We start from the raw sequence: 22,958 nt of genomic DNA on the forward strand, positions 1-22,958 counted from the left end.
TCTATACCTTCCTCAGAAAGTCCCCAGAGCCAGCAAGCCCCAGATGCCCACTAAGGTGACCTTGATAACACCCCCTTGCTTTGGCTTTACTTCCTCCTCTGTTTCACTTTCCTCAGTCCCTCACTGCTGATCCCTCTGATCATCTCCCAAATAAATTACCTGCTCTGCCTTCAGGAAGGGGTGGAGCAAGCCAGGCTAAGAGGCAGGGACCCAGTTGCCTTCCATCTAGGGCCTCAACTCTCCCCTAGAACCTCAGAGTCCTCCTCTGGATTCTCTGATTAAACTGGCAATGAGAGAACGAGGCGTGGAGAAGCACCCAGGAATTTTAATACCATAGGCATGGAAATGTGCCCATAATTGCAGCCTACTTTCCACTGGCCAGAACTCAATCACATGATTCCACTAACTCTACAGAGGAAGCTGGAGAAAGCACCTGTACCCAGAGGAGCAGGAAAGAGATTTGGCGAATACATTGCATTGTCTCCGCCACAATTTACCATGAATTTGACATTTCTTCTCTCCCTTTGGGAGTTTTAAACTATTGTTCTCAAGTTATTTGTACCAAGGTCTATGTTCACTGATTTCAGAACGATAAATTTTGTATTATTGCCACAAATGAAATGTGGCATAATATAAAGCTCCTGTGAGAAATCTTTGTTCACAGTTTTTTCCAGTTACTATTTAATGTTATTTCTAAAGTGCAGAGAGGGATCTGCCCATTGGTCCTGTCTCAAATGAAGGAATGGAATTATAATTGATGCTATAATTACCAATTATAGTTGATCACTGCCAATCAGAGAATAAATGATAATAAAAAGGGCCAGAACTCTTTCTCACTTTTAAATAAAGGCCAAGATGCCGGTAAATTTTTCTAGGTATGCTCTCTGAAAAGGAAGGTCCAAATCTCCTCAGACACATTAAAAAAGAAGAAAACTCACAAGTGTGGGGGTGAAGTCCAAGTGATCACGTTTTTTGTTTTTAGTATTGTTTTGAATAGAGAATAAAGAGCAAGTAAAATTACACTGTGAAATGAACAAAAGAAACTCCAACTAAATTGGACTCATGGAGGCCCGTATGGGAGCTTGAACACAGCCAACTACACCAAACTGGAAGAGACAGAGACATAGGCTTACATCTCTGACAGGAAGGTGTTTTCCAATTTACCATCCAGCAGGAGGAAGGAAGATTTCTCTCCCCAGCTGGGAACAGCCCAGCCAATGAGAGACTGTAGCAAGGCAACCAATGAGAAGTCCCAGTTTCCTCCAGCGGACTTTTCATTAAGGCCCCTCCCAACTCCCTTTCCCCTCTATAAAGCCAAGCCCCTTCCTTTGTTTCTTCGGATTTTTATAGTTTGCCATAGTGTGCATATCCTGAAATTGCAATTCTTTTGGTTGTTCCTGGAAAAACTCATTTTGTGGTAAAACTACTGGCCAATTTACTTTTTAAAGTTGACAACACGTACACTCTTAACTAGTCTCTTGGCCTCTTGAAATCATGAAATTTCTGCCTCATTACTTCTCTTTAAATGACCAAAATTAGATCTAGCCTAGAGAAGAAGCTTACTCCTGGCTCTGGCAAGAACAGATTACAATTTGCCACAGTAAGCTGCATTAGGAGGAACTGCCAAGGGTCAGGAGCAGAAGAGCCCGCGTAACACAATCCTTCACCTTGAGGGCCTTTGGAAGGTTGGGTTGGTTCTTCATAGCCCTCAGTTACGAGTATAAGATGGCAACTTTATCATTTCTGTTCAGCTGATCTGAGTGCAGATTTAACCTTGATCTGTTCTTACCATCTCTGTATTCATGTCCCCTCATCCTGCATCACTGTGAATATGTCTCTTCTCAATAAAATATAACTACTAATGATTGAGTGCCTTCTATGTAGTAGGTGTTTATATTACCTCACTTAATCCTCAAATGAGCCACGTGAAACAGGATTCATTAACCCCATTTTGAGCTGAGGAATGCTGGGAGCCGGTCTCCAGGCTTAGCTACCACCGCTGTGTGACAAGGTCCGGCGGTGCTACTGGCAGACGTGCAAGGCACTCGCCAAGGGACAATAGGGAAAGATCTAAGCTATATTTAAACCTGCCTTGCTGCTGGGAGCCGTCAGCCTACAAGTTAAGCCTCTGCCTTGTGACACGGTCCGGGAGAGAGATGAGGGGACGCACGGCGACCCTCGAGGGAATTTACCAGGCTGCCCCTGCAACAAATCTCCCTGGTACTTCTGACTTTCCTTCTTCTGCTTACTCTATTCTGCACCTGGGGTTATTTCAGGGGAAGTCAGCCCGGCCCTGGGAATGAGAATGATACAACGCAATATTCTAGGGAAAGTTCTGGGGAAAAAACATCTTCTAGGGAAAGAACATTCTGACCCGTCCTTTGGTCGGGTAAAGCGATGGGAGTGGAGAGGGAACAAAGAAATCTGTAGCCCCCACAGATCTCTCTGGGAGGACGGTGGTTGCCACGGCCCATTGAGTCAGGAGGCGGGTGCGGGTAGCCTCCTTGAAATAAAGAATTACAGAAGCTTGACTCCCCCCGGGGCCTACACACAATCAATTGCTCTTAGGACTATTGTCTACCTTGCAATCAATTACTCTTAGGACTATTGTCTACCTTGTAAAAACCTGCTTACGCAAGCCAAAAATATGTACTGGGATTGTTTCAGGAAATCATCCTTGCATACCCTGAGCCCTATATAAATCATACATACACAAAATAAAGTTAGACTTGGAAACCTCACTCCTTGTCTCACTGCGTCTCTCTCTCGCCGACTCCGTCCGTCCCTTTGGGAGACCCTGGACTCAGCTGGGGCTGGACCCCGGCAGAGGAACCTGAGACATTAAGCGAGTGGAGCTGTAGTTGCTAGCCACTGCTCTATATTCATACCTTCTCTGAACACTGTTTTCATGTTGTGTTTCTCTCCCAGGATCCTACTTTCTCTGCAGCCCTCTCTCACATTCTGTATATTCAAGGGTCTGGAGTAGAACTGTCATATAAAATACAGAATACTCAATTAAATTTGAATTTCGGATAAACAAGTATATGCGTACATATATTTACATATATTTGTATAAGTATGCCCATGCAATATTACTGTTAATATCGCATGGGCATACTTACACTAAAAAATTATCTGAAATTCAAATTTAACTTGGCCTCCTGTATTTTCATTTGTGTAATCTGGCAACCGTAGGTGAGCTAAGTGTCTTTTTTTGTGTATTGTTGTCTCCTCCACATCATTTCTCCTTTTTTAGAAACTCTGGCAACTTTGAAACACATCTTCAGACTCCTCTCTCTACTTTTCCTCCCTGTTGAACTTGACTGTCATGTTCATTGCTACTAATGTCAATTCACTGATCATTTTATCACCTGGTTCACTTTCTTCCTTTCAGCAATTTTTTCCATTATTATTTTTCATCATTCCAGTATCCACATAGATGACACTTCAATACCTTTGCTTCCGATTTCCTTTACCTTCTAATTTCAACACTTTTTTCCTCCAACCCAGTTCAAAAGGGGAGGAGCACAGGGAGTGTGGAGAGTTTTGCAGTATTACATAGGGTGATCAGAGAGGCCACACTAAGGAGATGACTTTGAGCAAATACCCTGAAGGAAGCGAGGGATCGGCTCTGTTAACACTTGGACAAAGCGGTCCAGGAAGAGAAAAAAGTTAAGTGCAAAGGCCTGGAGGTAGACTTCCAGGCTTGTTTCAGAAAATTTCTCGAGAATAGAGATACAACATAATCTTGACACTAACTGTGCCCACAGGGTATCTTTGCCCACAGGAACAATTCAGCAAATATGGTGGTTCATAAAAGAGTATAATAAATTCTTGTTTAATAAATGAATGAGAGGGGGCAGCTTGATAGAAGGTTATTAATCATTTGGAAATCAATTCCTGTCCTGTGAGACCTTGCAATCAAATGACAACATTTAGATTCTGAAGAATATGTAAAATAAAAGCATAAATTAAATAAGGAATTGATATTATGTACACCTAGGAAAGTGCATTCGAGAGGTGTAGTTTGAGGGGCCACATTGCTATAGCTTTCCGTAAACTTTAGATTTTTTTGCTTTCAATACAGTAAAAATCTTGAGACAAAGAGATAAAGAGAGAAAACATTTGCTCTTGTTTTTAGGAATTTATTCAATAAAACTTTATTGGGTGCCTGCCAAGAAAAGCCCCAAGCCGGATATATTCTAGAGCTAAGAACAGAGCTCCACATAGTAAATATTTCATAGGTTTCTGTAGAACGAACGACTGACTCTGATGAACGAACGGAAAGAATCGAAGAGTGGCTTCTCCGAGGTCCCCGGATTTAACGCCTGGAGTATCAGAGTCCAATTTCCAATTTTGCTTAATAATTGTTGAACTGTCACAGAGGGTGAGAACAAAGAGAAAATGACCAAACAATGAACATTAAAACTGGGTGTTACCGACGCCGCGGTCAATTCTGTCCACGCTAGGCTTCCGTAGTTCTTCCGTCCTTAAGTCTTTTACGAGACCGCGGCCGGTAGTGACGTCACAAGGTTTGGAACTCGCGGGAAATCTCGTCTCCGCGTTCGCGTGGGGGGCGCGAGCGCGCGCGCGGGACTTTCAAGTGTCGAGCCCAGGGAACGCGAGCTGCCATGAGCCTCTGGGTGGACAAATACCGGCCGTGCTCCTTAGGACGGCTGGACTATCACAAGGAGCAGGCGGCGCAGCTGCGCAACCTGGTGAGTGGGCAGGACGGGGCGGGCGGCGGGTAGGCCCCCAGCGCGGGGGTCTGCGCCCATGAGGAGCGGTGCATCCCCCTCCCGCCGCGGAGGGTGATGGAGGCTGGAGACAAGCAAAACGGGGAGGGGGAGAGAGTGTGGGGCGGGGGACGTGCGTGTGAACGAGAGAAGTCTCGCTGAGAATTGTCATCTGAGCCAAGACTTGAAGGCAGTGAGAAAGCCCGCGATACACAAATCAGGGGAAGAGTGGGCCAGGTAGAGGGAACCGCAGGTGCAAAATCCCTGAGGCCCGAGTGTGCACAGCCTGTTCTAGGGACCCTCCTAAGGGCCAGTGTAGCTGGAGACTAGTGGGCCGGCGGGCAGAGTGACAGCAAATGGGGAGCGTGGGGGGCGGATCCATTGAATCCTTAGTGAGATGGGAGGCCGTCGGAGGGTTGGAGCAGATGATTGACATCATCTGACTGACTTGTTAACAGGCTTACCTAAAATTCCTTGATGTCGTTCCGATTTACAGAAAGGAAGGATTTGGATTATATTAATTCTTAAGGTCATTTCTAATTCTAAAATAGGTTGTATTAGGTTGTCTTTAGTTCGTTATGGAAGGTTCTTTTTCTTTTCCCCATCCTGATGCCTATTTTTATGTAGTAGTTGATTAAAGTGTCTAATGGCAGTGTTTTGTGAAAAGCAAACTGAATCTTCTAGGGAAAGGAAAGGGAAGAAGGGTCTTGAGGAGAAAAATCTAGAGGCTGTGGGAGCTATTTATCTCCTTTTAAGGGCCTAAAAGTACCATATGTTGATGGAAGTGTTTTTGCTCAGCACTGTGGTCTTCCTATGCCCACCTTTCCCGGAATTACAGGTACTATTTAAGTACTTTTTTTTGGGCTGAAGAAGATTCACCCTGTGCTAACGACTGTGCCAGTCTTTCTCTGTCTTGTATGTGGGTTGCCACCACAGCATGTCTGCCAAGGAGTGGTGTAGGTTTGCACCTGGGAGCAGAAGCTGGGGCTCGGAAGTGGAGCCTGGGAACTTAACGACTAGGCCACGGGTCTGGCCCCTAAGTCCTTTTTTTGAAATGAGAAATAATAAAAAAAGGAACTCCATCCTTATGTATGAAAGACATTAGAAAAGTTGATCATGTTGCGAGATTGCAAGTTTTTTTAGTTCATTTATTATTGATATTCCATCTCTACTAATTTAAAATGTCTATTACAGCTGTATACTTCATTTATAGGCAAATTGTGTTTTCCTACAATAGCTTTGACTTCAACTTTTTTAGCCATAGGATACATTTTATTTTCTACAGCCATTTTTTTGCTGTGCAAAATTTGGATGAAAATTTAATATACTAGCTTTATGTGTCATTTACAAACTATTAAAATTCACTGTAATAAGCACTTCTTTTAAGACACTTGTTCCTTTTTTTCTATAATGGTTATTTACAAAACTTTGGCTCCACAAGATTTTCTGCACCTGAAGCTAAGGTCGCTGTTCTCCTCATCTTGATAGCCTTCGTTGCCCTGATTCCCAAACCTGACTGATGGTCACAGTCACCTGGGAAGCTGGTAGTGTAATGCAGCGCTGTCAGTGCCCTGCCCCAGCCCCTTGCTTTTAACTTGTAGGTGCACACAGACTGACTGCCAGCTCCCTGTCTCTGTGCTTCCTGAAGGCTGTCTCTTGCTGACACCCCTAAGCAGCCTTGAAGTGCCTGGGAATTAATGCCTTCCCTTCCCCCCACCCCTCATCCACAAAAGATTGATGAGAGAGAGCGTAACATACTCCAACTTCTCTGCCCCTTGGGTGGGTTAATACTGTGGGGTATTTTTATGCTGGTTTCAGGAGTATCCCCAGCAGGATCAAGCCCCAGGTGCCAAGAATGGTATTTAAGTTGATAAGATACTCGTACTATACGAGGTATATAAGTTATATAAAATTTATGCCAGGGGTATAATCAACATTTTAGAGTTAATTGAAGAAAAATCTGTCTCTGTATATACACACACACACACGCACATATACAAATACATTTGAAGGGTGAGGCACAAAATGTTTGATACTTAGAAAGTAGTTTAATTCTGCCTAGAACAGTTGTTTGTCTAGGGAAAATGCCTCGTTCTTTTTTTTCCAGGTGCAATGTGGTGACTTTCCTCATCTCTTAGTGTATGGACCGTCAGGTGCTGGAAAAAAGACAAGAATTATGTGTATTCTACGTGAACTTTATGGAGTTGGAGTGGAAAAATTGAGAATTGAACATCAGACCATCACAGTAAGCAGTTTACTTGGAGGCCCTCCAAATATTTATAGCAAAGATTTTCTTTTTTTAATTAATTAATTATTGTTATTGCAGTAACATTTGGTTATAACATTATATAACTTTCAGGTGTACATCGTAACATATTTCAAATTCTGTGTAGGTTACATCATGTTCACCACCCAAAGACTAATTATAACCATCACCATACACGTGTGCCTAATCACCCCTTTCGCCCTCTGTAGCAGGGATTTTCAATCCTCGTTATATATGCCACACACCCCGCACGATCGCTGCCCAAGGTATGATTTAAGTAAGAATTTCACAGGTAATTCTGGTGAACAGGATTGAGAGGTACAGATTTATAGACCTGAGTATTACAACTAGACCAAAGGCAATTATGTTAGAGAGGAAATAGGAGCAACAGGAGATTTTGGGTAAAATGTAGGTGGTGGGATTTATTTCAGATTACCTAATAAATCAGTGTCTCCACTGGAGCTAGAACTCAAGTTTCTAATGTTGATTGTTCTGAGAGCAGTAGTGGGTATGGAAAGTGAGTGATTTGAGAAAAATTTTAAATGTGGCATCAGGCGCCTTGGTAAAGGTTGGGCAGCTGAATGATTGGGAAAGGAAGCGTGAGCCTCTGGGATGTTCAGAGAGTTCCCATAGTCTTGCCCTGGCTGAGCTTTCCAGCCTTATAACATACAGTGCATTTTTATATTCCTTCCTTAGAGAGATGTTTGATAGCTGAAATATCTCATCTCAGAAGTGCCCCTGAACCCCATTGGAATTAAGTTTTCCTTCTACAATCTGTAGTTTATACTTTTTAGAGTACTTTGTTTTGCCTTGTTTATAATTGTTTATACATCTTCTCCTTTGATAAGATTGTATTTTTTTTGAAATTTTGTAAGGGACATGTCATATTCATTTTCACATTCTTCATAGCCCCTGGTATAGTGTCTTGTACATATTAGGCGCTGAAAAAATGCATGCTGAGTGACTGGAGGTAGGTAGTGCTATTAGAATCTTTAGGAGGATAAATGGATTTTAGGCTAATGTGGATTTGCTTGTGTTTAGACACATTGAGTTTGAGATGTTAGTGATACCTCCTGGTGGAAATTCCTATAAAATATGTAGGGACAAATTTAAGAAGAAAGATGTGGCATCTGTAGGAAGAAAACTGTAATGTCTTATAAAAGGACAAAAATCAAGAGCTGATCAAATGGAAGGATGTGGCATATTCTTAGATGGGAGGCTTAATATTTAAAAGTATCTGTTCTCCCCAAGTTACAGTGTAAATTCCAGTGAAATCTCAATTAAAATCCAAGTTTTTAAAAAATTATATGAAATAGTCTTAAAGTACATATGGAAGAATACATTTCTGAGACTAGCTATTGTAATTTTGGAAAAGATTTTGTGAAGTGGGACTTGTGTTACCAGATATTAAATCATATTTTAGGCTACTGTAATTAAAACAGTATTGTATTGGCATGAATAGAGAATTAGAGCAATGGAACTGAATAGAGAGCCCAGAAATATGACAGGGTGTCTATTTCAAATCAGTAGGGAAAGGGTAAGTTACCGAAGTGTGCTGGCATAACTGGTTACCTACCCAGAAGAAAATAAAGTTGAATCTCTCTGATGCACAATTTATAAAGATAAAATCCAGATGAATTAAAGACTTAAATGTTATAATGAAACACTAAATTTCTTAGAATAAAATTTCATAGACTATATAAACACCTGTGGCTCAAGAATACCTTTTAGTAGAAAACATGGAATCTGTATAAGAGAAGAAATATATACTTGGACTATATGAATTTTAAAAGTTTGTATGATAGAAGATAACATACATAAAATCAATAGAAAGATGAAAGATTGTCAAAAAAATATTTGAAAGGAACATGTTATACGAAAGATTTTACAAAATGACAATGGAAAGACAGCCTGGTAGAATTGAATAAGTTGTCACAGGAGAGAGATGTAAATGGCCGATAAACATATGTAAAGATGTTTAACTTTTGTGATACGGAGAAGCAGCATGAGTCTGTTATATACTCATCAAATTGGCAAAAATTGAAGGCATGATAAAACCTACTGCAGATGGGGAATGTTGGAGAAGAGAATTCATTGCCAGTGGAAAAGTGAATTGTTAGATTTTTTTGGAAAGTAGGCTGGTTATACATATACACACATATAAAAGTTTAGAAAACATATCATCTTCAATCCAGCAAATCCTTTATTGAGAATCTGTTATATAGAAGTGAAAGCAGTGTGTGAGATATATGTACAAGGATGTTAATTGTGGAATTATTTGAGATGGCAAAAAACGCGAAACAAAATGCCCATCCGTATGACTGGCTTTGGGACATCCATGTTCTAGGTTGATAGACAGCTATATCACCCTATACCAGTTGTCTGAGAGGGATTGCCTAGATGTATTGTAAAGTAGGAAAGCAAAACACAGAGAAAATATATATGATGCCTCTTTTTTAATTTTAATTTTTTAGAGGAAACATGCTATGTAAACATATAGAAATATATTTGCTTGTGTTTTTGTGTGTTATCAAAAAGACTGAAAGGGCATAAACATTGTTTACAGTGATAATCTGCTGATAACTAGGGATGGTTTGGAGATTTCTGGAGGTAAAAGAAAAAAGTAATCACAAAAACACGATATGTGATGTGACCCAATTTATATAAAAACGTATTTGTTTATCTGCACATTAAGAATGGATTAATGAAGTTAAAACATTAGTGGTGTATCTAAAGTTTTATTTTTTTAATAAGTGTTAATTGTTTATATAATTAAGAAAATGAAATACAGAAAAGAGAAATAGTCAATAAACAGTAAAAAAAAAAAAAAAACCCACTATTTTCTTTGTCCATAGACTCCATCTAAAAAGAAAATTGAAATTAGCACTATTGCAAGCAATTACCACCTTGAAGTTAATCCCAGGTAAGTTGCTATTATGTAGAAAGAAGCATTTTAGAATAGTGGTGTTCAGACTTTTTTTTTTTAAAGATTTTATTTTTCTTTTTCTCCCTGAATCCCCCCAGTATATAGCTGTATATTTTAGTTGTGAGTCCTTCTAGTTGCGGCGTGTGGGACCACCTCAACATGGCCTGACAAGCAGTGCCATGTCTGCGAATTGCTGAAACCCTGGGCTGCTAAAGCGGAGCGTGCGAATGTAAGCACTCAGCCATAGGGTTGGCCCCAAGACTTTTTTTTAAAAGAATGGAACCCATTCTTGAAATAAAGTCATGTGTGGAAATGCAGAATATAAAACAGATAAAAGTGAAGCTGCCCTCTTTGAATAGGGAGCCTAGGACCTTCCTACTTTCCCTTCTCTCTGAGACCCCTGAATTAAATAATTTTAATTGTTTTCTTACTCTACAAAGCTCGATGTTTTACACAAAGTATGTGCACAAAGTATGTTGCATAGTAATGTTTTGTTAAATTATGTTGACTCAGAACTGATGAGCAAAGTGTGTCTAAAAAGTTTGTAATGTCTGTAGTGAATATTTCAGAAAGTGAATTTGGATTACCAGATCCTTCTTTGCCATTTCCTTTGTTTCTTCATTAGAGGGTATTAGAATAGTCTACCAATCAATGTCTGTATTGTCTGTCATGAGATAAGATTAGGATCTTGTTGGGAGGCGCATGAAAACTCACACCACAGCAGTTAAGTACTCCTTAACTGAGTGGTGCAGAAATGGTTGTATTGGGAGCAAAGTTGGCTAAACCTTCCGAGTTCTATGGGGCCTGATAACATTCTTCAAGGAGAACAGAATCAAGGATATCTTCAGGCAAAGGCAGCTTTGTGAGCAATGGCATGGAGAGGTGAATAAACATCCATTTCGATACTGAATGGAGCAGGAGGAATAAGCTAATGTGTGTTCAGTAGCAGGCACTGTGTGAAAAGCTTTTCATGTCTTATATTTAGTCCTCATAAGAGACAGGTATCATTATTTTTCCTAGGTGTGTCAAAGAAAGTTAATAGAAATAAGGTTGGTGGGAAACGGTCTGATCATAAAAGTACAGTGTTAATTCTATAGACAAAAGAGGAATGTTTTGGATTCTTGACTAGGAAATGATCATACAGGGAACGCTCTAGGTGTGTTGATCTGCTAATAGTGAATTGAGAAAGACTTGATGGCTGTTTGGGAAAATAAATGAAAGCTGGTTGCTTTGCCTTTTTTTTCTCATTGTGAATTCCTCTGTAGCAAGAATAGCCAATTAGAGGTTAAGCCTGTTGTTTTTCAGGTGTTTGAAATTAACGTTCAGCCTGGATTAACTAGGTGACTTATGTTGGTTTGTGAGGTGCATGACTTAAGTGCTAAAGTAATGATGTGGGTATAAATGACAGCTCATGCCCATAAATCCACAGCTCCCAGAGTTCTGAGTTTGTATCTTAGACACCATTTGCTTATCCTCTCCCCTGCTTAGCTGCTGAATCAGCTCCACGGTACTGCTGGGAGTGGACTTGTCTAGGCTTGTTCTCTCTCAGACCTTTGCTATTTTGGGGATGGGGAAGAGCAATAGAGATTACATTTGTTTCAAAGAGTTATTTTTATATTTTGAGAGTATAATATATAAGAACATATTATATACTCTTACAGTAAGAAATTAGCTGTAACTAATTATTAACTATAGTGGGTACAGATGTGTCAAAGTATTTGATAAACTGTTGATTATTAGTTACTACTCTTTTTAAGTAACCACAAACTTAATATAAGAACATGTGTAGTGTTTTCAGTGAGGTAAATCGAATTGTAATTGAGTACTAGACTACTGTTAGTATTTTTAATGACCCTAAAATACTTCACTTTTAAAGGTTTGTGAATGTAATTAGGTGTTACTAATCTTGATTAAAATTTTAACCACTTAAGATCTGTAACATTTTTCTTATAGTAACAGATTAAGAATAAAGGCATAAACTTTCTAAATATTTACATGTATATTTACCATTATTTTTGTTTTGTATAGCGATGCTGGGAATAGTGACCGGGTAGTGATTCAGGAGATGTTGAAAACAGTGGCACAATCACAGCAACTTGAAACAAATTCTCAAAGAGATTTTAAAGGTGTGTGATAAACAGATTTATTTTGATGAGGCAGACACTTAAATTCTAAGCAATGAGTATAAGAGAAAATGTAGTGGGAAATGTAAATTCCATCCGTTTAGCAAATATTTATTAACCTCTTGTTCTATACCAGGGACTATGCTACCTTATTTTTTGGATATAAAAATGAATAAAAGAGGCCTGATCTCTGTATTCACAGGAGTTTATAGTGTAATGGAATTGAATTTTGGTGGACAGGGGACTATTTGAGCCACCCATATGTTATTTTAGAACTGGATGAGTAATGAAAACACTTAATTTAAAATGAGAAATTGCATGATTTAAAAATAAGTGTTCTTAGGATCAAAGTTATATGTTTATCATCAAATATCTAAATAAACGAAAAGAAAATTAATCTCACCATCCAGGGACAGTTAATGTTAACATTTTTCTCAATACCTGCTAGCGTTAATAATATGTGGATACATTTTTACAGAAGATTTTGTGATAAGTATGCCAACATTTAATATGTGTATATATATATATATATTTTTTTTTTGAGGAAGATTAGCCCTGAGCTAACTACTGCCAATCCTCCTCTTTTTGCTGAGGAAGACTCGTGCTGAGCTAACATCCATGCCCATCTTCCTCTACTTTATATGTGGGACACCTGCTACAGCATGGCTTTTGCCAAACGGTGCCATGTCCACACCTGGGATCCGAACCGGTGAACCCCGGGCCGCTGAGGAGCGGAACATGCGCACTTAACAGCTGTGCCACCGGGCCAGCCCTAATGTATATTTTTTTAGAACATACTATTTACTTATTTTTTTGTGAGAATGACTGTCCCTGTGCTAACGTCTGTTGCCAATCTTCCTCTTTTTGCTTGGGAAAGATTGCCACTGAGCTAACATCTGTGCCAGCTTGATGAGTGCTGGTAGGTCTGTGCCCAAGATCCGAACCTGCCAACCCTGGGCTGCCAAAGTGGAGCACACAAACTTAACCAGTACACTGCCAGGCCGACCCTCCCACACTTAATGTTTTTGATATAGTTTGCCAAATTCTTCATCTGAAAGAGGATATGGATTTATACTACCAATAGCAGTGTTTGGGAGTGCCCATTCCTCCCCAACATTTATCAACACTGGATAATTATTTTTAACTTTTTTTAATTGGTGAAAATAAATCATTTGGGTTTTGTTTTTCTTTAGTGAGTATGATAATTTTTCTTTTGGTCGTTGCTCATTTTACTGTTCTGTGAATTACCTGTTTCTTATCTTTCCACTTCATTCTCTATATTTCAAAATAAATTTACATTTATTTATTGCCACTATAAATGAAGTCTTCTCTCATTTTTTGTTTACGTTTATGACAGCTATTGATGTTTATATCTTTTTTTTATTTTTTTATTTATTTATTTTATTTATTTATTTATTTATTTTTTAAAGATTTTATTTTTTCCTTTTTCTCCCCAAAGCCCCCCCCGGTACATAGTTGTGTGTTCTTCGTTGTGGGTTCTTCTAGTTGTGGCATGTGGGACGCTGCCTCAGCGTGGTCTGATGAGCAGTGCCATGTCCGCGCCCAGGATTCGAACCAACGAAACACTGGGCCGCCTGCAGCGGAGCGCGCGAACTTAACCACTCGGCCACGGGGCCAGCCCCTGATTCTTATATCTTAATTTATATCCTACTCTGTGGTTAAATTCTCTTGTTTGTAATAGTCTTTCCACTGTTTCTTTTGGTTTTTCAGATATACATTCATATCACCTGTCAATAGAGATAATTTTTCCTTTTCCTTTCCAATTTGTATGGCTTTAAATACTTTCTCTTACCTAATTATGTTTGCCAGCACCTCAGACATAGTGTTTAGTAGTAGTAGAGACAGTGGACATCCTTCTTATGACTCTGGAAGGAGAGTCTCAGGGTTTCCACGTTTAGTTAGTTGCTGGATTTTGGCCTGAGGTATATCTGTTCCATCATGGTAAGAACATATACATCAATTTCTATTTTACTGAATGTTTTCAACATGAATATGTGTTAAAGTTTTTCAGATGTTTCTTCTGCATCCATGAATGTGGTTTTATGATTTTTCTTCTTAGTTCTATTAATACCATATTATGTTACTGGGTCTTCTAAAGAAATTGCTTTCTGCTTCTGGAGTAAACCTCACTTGATCATGATGTGTTAATTGTTTTCTGCCTACCAGTGATTTATTTTTGTATCAGTTGGTCTATAGTACTTTTTTTTCCTTCTTCTTGAGGAAGATTGGCCCTGTGCTAATATTTCTTGCCAGTCTTCCTCTATTTTGTATATGGGATGCCACTACAGCATGGCTTGATGAGTGGTGCATAGGTCTGTGCCCAGCATCCAAATGTGCAAACCCCTGGCCGCTGAAGCAGAATGCACAAACTTAACCATTACGACACTGGGCCGACCCTTGTAGTAATTTTTGTTCAGTGCTGTCTTTGTCAGATTTTGACATCAATCTCGTCTCTGTTGTTCTTAATTCTGTTCAATTTGGATTCTCTTTCTAGAATTTCTCCTCATTGTGAAGGATTGTCTTGGAAGGAGGCTTCATTTTGTTATTTTCAGTTTACTGCTCTGTCAAACCTTATTGCATCAAGGTTCCTTTGCTCCCAGCCATGAGTTGATCCTAATGGATGCTGTTCTCAAATTGGCTCATGATGCTTTCCAGTGTGTTCTCGTGGGTGACCTGGGGTTCTCCTGTTCTAAAGGCTGTCAGAAACCTAGTGGATTCCACCCACTTCCTCCCATAGTTACTTGTTCTCACTTGCTGATATTTGGGGTTCTTAAGCAAAGTTTGTCCCCTGTTTTTGATATAAATGTTGTCCATGAGTTTTAGATGTTGGAATCTTTAGTTGTTCTGGCTGTTTTTTGGGGAGAGATTCAAATGCTACGCTGCTACCACGGCCACCTTCTAGAAATAATTCAATACAATGGAAAATACAACAGTTGGGTTCAGTCCCTACCTGCGTATGATTCCAGAAACACTTTAAGGCCAGTCCTTGATTCTTGCCAGGTGGAATCTTACTGTATAGGTGACCAGAGGTCTTTTTGCCTTGTTGGCTACATCTCTTGCACCACTGCTTTCCAAAGTATATTCCTTAGAGTGCTGGCGTTGAAGGTGTTCCACAGAAACATGCTCCTGAGATAAAATATTTTGGGGAAATGCAGCACAGTCCCTCCTTGTCTTGGTGATTATCTACTACTGTCCCTACTTCTTTCTAAATAGTGATTTTTAGTGCATATAACTGTCATAAAGACTGCAGTAAATTCTACAACAGAGTAACCTCTTTAACTTCATTTAGCCTCGTGTTTCTTAGGCTTGTTTGAGTATAGAATTTTTAAGAATAAAAATGAAATAAGTTCTTCTCACCACTTGTATAACTTTTATATGTCCTTGATAAAGGGAAGAGTAGTATATCAGGCTTATTATTGAGGATTTCACTCTGAATAATGAGGAGGAAGAGAAAGAGATAGATAATCAAGTTAACGTTTGTTTCTCCTTGACTCAGTGGTATTATTGACAGAAGTTGACAAACTCACCAAAGATGCTCAACATGCCTTGCGCAGAACCATGGAAAAGTATATGTCCACCTGCAGGTTGATCTTGTGTTGCAATTCTACATCTAAAGTGATACCGCCTATTCGTAGTAGGTGCCTGGCAGTTCGTGTGCCTGCTCCCAGCATTGAAGATGTAAGTCACATTAAACTTCTCAGAAAAAATTCACTTCAGATTCTGTGAATACTGTGTGTACATCCTGTCATGGTTTTTTTTGTAAAAATAGGGTAAATTGTATTAGTAATTCTTAACAGCTGTGGCATGGATGCTAACCATTAGTAGATGCATAAACCTATATATTATATATATATATGTGGTAGTAAATACCAGATACCAATATATAGAAAGTGTTCTCTAAATCATCTTTTACGTTAAATGAGTAGGTGTTTTGAATTTTTCTAAACTCAGTAAGGGCTAGTTATTTGGTGTTTTCTACCTCAACCAGATTTATTTGGCTTTGGAGAATAATTGAGTATGGAGGAAATAGATTTTGTAAGATAATTTGGAAATACCTAATCCCTAGTTAAGGCACCAAAGTTAGCCTGAAACAACGTAATACATATTTTTATCTTTATCATTCTTAATAGCTATCAGTAAAAATCCTAACTTCTCACAATAAGCAGCTTTCCTGCTGTTAATAGATTCTGGGCAGTTTTATGCAAAGTAGGGATATGTGACATTTTGTTAGTTGCAAAGGGGTGAGTACCTCTATTATTAGTTTCGCTTGTAAGAATTTTGGGAATACAGTTGAAACGGTCTATAAAGCAGCCAGAACTACCAGGTTACACCATTCCCATGGGCACTATTCACATCTTAGTGCATGCAAATAACACCCACTGAGTCCTGCAGAATTCAGCCTGTGCAGCTCTACTTGGCAGTCCTGTGAGCGCTGTCCTTGCCACCAACTGTGGGACCCTGGGTCTCCTCCTCCCTGTTGCCTCAAGGAGGCTGGCAGGCTTGGAGCTGGAACCAGGTCTTCCTCCGTTGCAGGGCCAGCTGCTGCCTCTTCCTGACAGCTAGGCTAGCCCCCTGGCTTCCTGCTAAAGGGCCTGTGGGTTAGGGTAGGGTAGTGACAACAGAAGTGGTCTATGAAGGTATTATCGACAGAAATTGTCTCAGTATGCTGTCTGACAGATTGCCCGTTTTTGTTCATTATTTTATGTGTAGATTTGCCATGTATTAACTACTGTGTGCAAGAAGGAGGGTCTGAATCTTCCTTCACAGCTGGCTCACAGACTTGCAGAGAAGTCCTGCAGAAATCTCAGGAAAGCCCTACTCATGTGTGAAGCCTGCAGAGTGCAACAGTGAGTGAAAGGGGTCAGTTACCACAGGAAACATTTTGGGGCATAAGCACACTTCCATTTCATTTATTGTGTTTGTTCTTTTTGTCGTGTAGATATCCTTTTACTGCAGATCAAGAAATCCCTGAAACAGATTGGGAGGTGTATCTGAGGGAGACTGCCAATGCTATTGTCAGTCAGCAGACTCCACAAAGGTAACCAGTATAAAAGACAGCCATAAAAGTCTGATGATGGAGACGGTACAGATATTCTGAGTTTTAGGTTATACTGAGTAAAACTTGTATACTAATACTATGCCATTTAAAATTATAATTAAATCTATTTAAAGTTAATACTAAACTTTTAAAGAAAAGGTTGGATTTAATTTTAGAAATTTAGTGGTTCAGAATAGTTGGTGTGTAGTATCATGGCTTTTATTAAGCTATTGACAAATGTGGAACTTATACGTAAATTAAATCTTGGAAGTTTTAATTTTCCTTTCAGAATCTCAGATGACTTGAGCAGGTAACTTCATCTTAGAGCTTCAGATTCTTCATTTGTATAATGAAGATACTGTTATTGTTACACTGCCAAGGATACGTGTACCTTTATTATGAAGAGCAAAAGGGATTGTGTAATAATGAATTGAGAACTAGAAAACCCTGTGCTCGTGTATGATGATAGACTCTGTTGAGAAGAATAATGTGTGGGGCCGGCCCTGTGGCCGAGTGGTTAAGTTTGCATGCTCCACTTCGGCCGCGCAGGGTTTCGTCACTTCAGATCCTGGGCTCTGACCTAGCGCTGCTCATCAGGCCATGCTGAGGCGACATCCCACACAGCACAACCAGAAGGACCTACAGCTAGAGTATACAGCTATGTACTGGGGGGCTTTTGGGAGAAGAGAAAGACGAAGGAAAAAAACAGTTTGGCAACAGATGTTAGCTCAGGTGCCGATCTTTAAAAGAGAACGTGTATATGCCATCAGTGTTTAGGAAGTGTTCCGTGGCACATTTGCTGCACAGTTGTTTCCATTCTCTTCTGTGAGTCTGTTCTGCAGTAGTGGACCATACTGAAAACCACTACTTAACCACTACTTGTTTGATTTATGATAACTTTGAGAAGGGCAATCTCTTCTCCAAATCGAGAGTGACAGTCTTAAGGCCTTTGGGCAGCCTGAAGCTTCCTTAGGTTCGCTGAAACGTACTTCTACTCTCATTGCCTGTTGGAATTGAGAAACCGTCTTTGCACTTTAGAGAGGCTTGTTGATTGTTTTAGGAAAAGGCCTGAGTGCCACTACTAAAATGTAAGCTGCTCTGGTTCACGTGAAAATAATCTTGAAATGAATACCGTAATTCTTCTTTTAGATGATATAGCTGATGAATTTTTATTTAAGAGATCTTCAATGGAAATTATAAACATGTTCTCTTGGGCTACCATATAGATTAGTGGAGGTGGATAGTCATTCATAATAGGTGCTTAATATTTCATCAGAGTTTGCTTTGACTTCCTATAATTCGTTTATTTTAGTTGAAGAAATTAATAGTTTTCAAAAAGTGCCACACATTTTAAGTCTTCAGAAAAGAAACCTTGATTTTAGGAAAAAGTGTGCATTCCATTATGTAAAATGTCTATAAGCAGTGAAGAAATCTCATCTTTTAAAGAGAGAAAATTCAGAGTGACTTAGGAGCCTTTTACTTTCATAAAATACTTCCACACTGAAGACGACTTTCTTGTTCTGATTTTAAAGAAAAAAAATTAGTGGTAGTAGAACTCGCCTGCTTTTAAGAGGTTTAGATACAGATGTTGCAATATTTGAGTTATTGGATGTATTTTTAAGACTAGAGTTGATTATTGCTTTGCTTAATTCTTCTAGCTGCCGCTACCCTTTCCTCTAATTTTCCAAACAGGTGTTGGCAGCTCATAAATGAACTTGTTCAAGAAGAGGTGCCACTTCCTGTTTAGACTATCAATTTCGGGAATTGAGTCCCTTGTGCTGCATAAAAAGAAATTTCTCTCAATTCCAGAAAGGCTTGGGGCTGTCCAAAAATACTTGGAGGGCTGGTGGTGTTCTGATCATTGGTCCACACGGTATCAAATGCTGCTTCTGATTTTTGACCCTTCAGTCTTGCTGCAATATTTATAGTCTTGATTCTTATTTGATCTTTCTTAGAAAAGTCGTAATTTTCTAAACTGAATAGCAAGTAATATTTATTGAACGATTATTATGTTGGCTCTTACACTGTATCTCATTTAATTCATATAATAGTCCTGTGAGGAAGGTGGTATTACCATATTTATTTTGTAGATAAGAAAACTGATATTTTGGGAGATAGTCATGTTTTCAGGGGCATTCAGTTAGAAGGAGGCAGAGACAGTTCTAGAATACCATGTTTCCCTGACGGAAGAATTTGTATTCTTTATCACTTACAGCCCCCAAGAAATAACAGCACAGATATAGTAAATATAGAATGTATTCATTTTTTAGAAACTAAGTCATATTTGAAATGAACTCAGACTAAAATGAGATACATGTGAGCATGCTTGAGACGCACACAGTGCAGTTTCAGATCAGTTGTATAGGTAAATATGTCCTGAATTAACTTTTCAGAAGTAAGCTGAATGCATAATTATTAAAATAATTTTACACAGTGTTAGTCATGTCTATTTTTTTTATCCTTAATAATGGGGTTTTATTTATGAGATACACAACCATGTCTGAGAGAGGACAGGGGCTTTGGAGTCAGACTTGAATTACAGTTCTGCTTCAACTACATGAGTTCTGATGAAAGCTTAACCTCTCTGCACTTCGTCTTTTCAGTAAAAGAGAGCAGTGCTGTGGTGAATAGATAGTGTACTGTGGTGAACCTCGGACAGAGTAAGGGGTTAAATAAGTGCTTTGGCAGACATTGGAAGGGTTTGGACTTTGGAGAAGACAGATCTGTGCCTAAATCATGCCTCGACTATGGTCATCTTTGTCAGGTTACTTAAACCATCTGAGCCATAGTTTTTTCATCTAAAGAGAATGGAGATACTGCTCCCTCACAGCTGATGAGGACTCAGTTATTTGTTACAGTGTGTTGCACCTTGCAGGTGCTCAAAAAATGCTAGTTTTTTTTTTTCATCTTTAGTTTTATTGTGGCACAGCTTCATACTCCTGGAGTCCCAGGAAAGGGATCTGAATTTCTGCTTTTAAGAAATCTTCTATAAATCACTTCCCTGATGGATCTAAAATATGGAACATCTGTGATATTTTAGTAAAGATTCAGAACAGTCTTTTCCCTTTTAGGGTAGGTAAGTATATACAGAGATAAAGATAATACTTGTTTTATGTGTATTTATAATTTTGTCACTTTTTCTTGCTATTTTAAAAGTCATAAGTATATTTCCCACCTTCACCATTTTCCCTCCTGAAAATGTAATGAGAAGGGCCTAGAATTAAGGGCTTACGGAGGTTGGAATGTTCATATTCATGTAGCCAGCCTGGTTCTGTCCTCCCTGTAACCTCTTGTACTGCCCCTTCTGTGACAAGTCAGCTTTGTTCCCCTGCCATGTTGCTTTTTTCTTTGCACTTGAGGCAGTAGCATTATATTATGTATCATGCTTATATTCTCTTTTCTCACTTGTGTAATTGACTGGTGATTGTGTAGTCTTTTCATGACCATTTTCTAGATGTCCTAGGTGTCTATCGGAGGAAAATAAACATATTACTTGATATGTCATTAAAGTGTGTTAAAATTCCTGGTGTGAATAAGCTAAGCCCTCACTATGCATGAAGTCTTGATTTTTATCTGGGACTTTCATGGTATTGATAAATATTTGTATAGTATCATATAATAATCCTGAATATAAATGTTATCTGGCTTTAAAACAGTTCTGAAAATTTTCTTTTAGAAAAATGAACTGAAATTAGGAAAAGCTTCTATATGTATCCTGAATATGATAAGCCATTTAAGAAAATATCTATATTGGATTTTATAATTCATAAATTGAGATAGCATGGTAGGTACTTGGAAAAATTACCTCTTATTTTTATCACAAAATATTAATTATTTTGTTTTCTGTAGGCTCCTTGAAGTTCGTGGAAGACTCTATGAGCTTCTAACTCATTGTATTCCTCCTGAAATAATAATGAAGGTAACCTGATTTCAGATGTTGAACTATTTATAACCATAAAATTTGGACTTTGAGTATGTGGTCACAGGGCTTTTGCATTACTAAGGTATATTGTCACCTTTCTATCCAGCCTATTAATTAAGTTTTACTTCTTTTTCGAATGAGAGAAATAAGCTTCTTCAGCTAAATATGTTTTTAAATGATTACTTTTTAAATTACTACTTATCTTTCTTCAGGGCCTTCTCTCAGAACTTCTACATAATTGTGATGGACAACTGAAAGGGGAAGTGGCCCAGATGGCAGCTTACTATGAACATCGTCTACAGCTGGGGAGCAAAGCCATTTACCACTTGGAAGCATTTGTGGCCAAATTTATGGCACTTTATAAGAAGTTCATGGAGGATGGGTTGGAAGGCATGATGTTCTGACATCCATCAGTAGTTCTTCCTAACATTTCTCAGTATCGGCATTTATATTCAGTTTATATTAGAAGAGCTGCAGGTAAAATAAACTAATTTTACTTAATCATGTCTTATTTGTGTTTTTTTGGTAGTAATTCCTGTGTGAATTATTAGTCATTATCCTCTAAGTTAAATAATTGGTTCTATACTATTGAAATATATTGAAAGGACACAACTAGAAATTTTAAAGTCCAGGAACATGACTTTACTTATCTTTGCTACCCAAGTATGCGGTGTTGATCCTCCCATTTTCCATCCAGTCGCTCACCTGCCAGAGGAAATTTACACATAAAGATTATTTTCTGTCCTCCAGATGACCATTTTTGGGCGTAGGTACATAAATCTTTGCTTGGCAAGTCATTATCCTTAATCATGTTTTCCCTCAACCAAGAATTCTATTTTTGCAGGAAATACAGGAATTAATTTTGAAACATAATAGCATGGGTATGTAGAAAATTGTAGGTACCATTTCTGCAGAAATCCAACTTTTATTTTCAGGATACAGATTTGGTGTTAGGTTGGCTACTAAGAAATAAGCATGTTTTCATTAAGTACTTGAGATTCCTGATGAATACGCATCATGTAGTTTTGGAGCAAAGGTATATTACTATAGAAATTACTCTTTGAACAAATGTACTGTTGTGTCCTTGGTCCTGTCCTTTGGAACATTTTTTATTCAGAAATTGGGTTCATGGAACAAAGAATTTACTTGACAAATTTCGGTGACAGGCTCTGAACAGTTTCTTTAATTTTGGGCAATGGAAACAGGACTCAAAAGCTCAACTAGCAAGGCGAAATAAAAGGTGTTAAGTTGAAATAAGTTACATAACCTGTATAGGGATATCGGGGAGACCTGCTCTTACAGCAATCTGTGGTAGACAATCGGGAAGTGTTTAATAGACACAGCTACACGCACACACACACAACCTCACATAGTTTGAGGCTTATGGGAGACTGTTTAGGTCAAGAGAGATGATGGTTGTGTTTTTTTGGTGAGTTGGTACTAGTCAGGCCCCACTGAAAGTTTCAGTCCTGGGGCTACGTGTTAGGAGGGATGATTGACACTCTCACAAAAAAACTGGGAAGGTGAAGTTTGGGAGAACTAAGGCTATTGCGATTTGGAAAAAAGAGAAGTAAAAAAACGCTAACTGTCTTCTAATGTTCAAAATGATGCACTTGGAAGTATCAGTAGTCTTATAATTTGGGCTTCTCTAGAGCAATGCTGCTCAGAGTGGCATCCCTGGGCCAGCAGCAGCAGCATCTGGGGAGCTCAAAAATGCACACTTGCGGCTGTCATTGTAGACCTGAATCAGAAACTATGGGGATGGGCCTCCGCAGTCTTTGTGTGGTACCGCCCCTGCAGGTGATGCTGATGCATACCTAAGTTTGAGAACTGCTGCTCGAGAGAGTGTAGACTTAGGATCAATGGGTATAGGTTAGAGAGAGTTCCCTCAGAAGAACTTTTCAGCAACAGCTATCTTATAATGGT

General features: G+C 38.9%; 1 protein-coding gene across 2 annotated transcripts; it reads left to right on the top strand.

The window, feature by feature from the left end:
- Window positions 1-4,506: 4,506 nt before the first annotated feature.
- RFC3 (replication factor C subunit 3) lies at window positions 4,507-21,533 on the top strand. 2 transcript variants are annotated; one of them, XM_014848279.3, is made up of 9 exons: window positions 4,507-4,718; window positions 6,844-6,981; window positions 9,858-9,925; window positions 11,957-12,054; window positions 15,569-15,750; window positions 16,783-16,919; window positions 17,012-17,110; window positions 20,960-21,029; window positions 21,245-21,533. In XM_014848279.3, the coding sequence occupies exons 1-9, from the start codon at window positions 4,632-4,634 to the stop codon at window positions 21,434-21,436; spliced, it is 1,071 nt and encodes a 356-aa protein (XP_014703765.1). In that variant the 5' UTR covers window positions 4,507-4,631; the 3' UTR covers window positions 21,437-21,533. The 2 variants fall into 2 exon arrangements, with proteins under 2 accessions (XP_014703765.1, XP_070376617.1); XM_070520516.1 differs by lacking the exon at window positions 4,507-4,718 and adding an exon at window positions 5,394-5,574.
- Window positions 21,534-22,958: the final 1,425 nt, after the last annotated feature.

This window comes from Equus asinus, chromosome 11, assembly GCF_041296235.1.
Source record: "Equus asinus isolate D_3611 breed Donkey chromosome 11, EquAss-T2T_v2, whole genome shotgun sequence".
Taxonomy (NCBI): domain Eukaryota; kingdom Metazoa; phylum Chordata; class Mammalia; order Perissodactyla; family Equidae; genus Equus; species Equus asinus.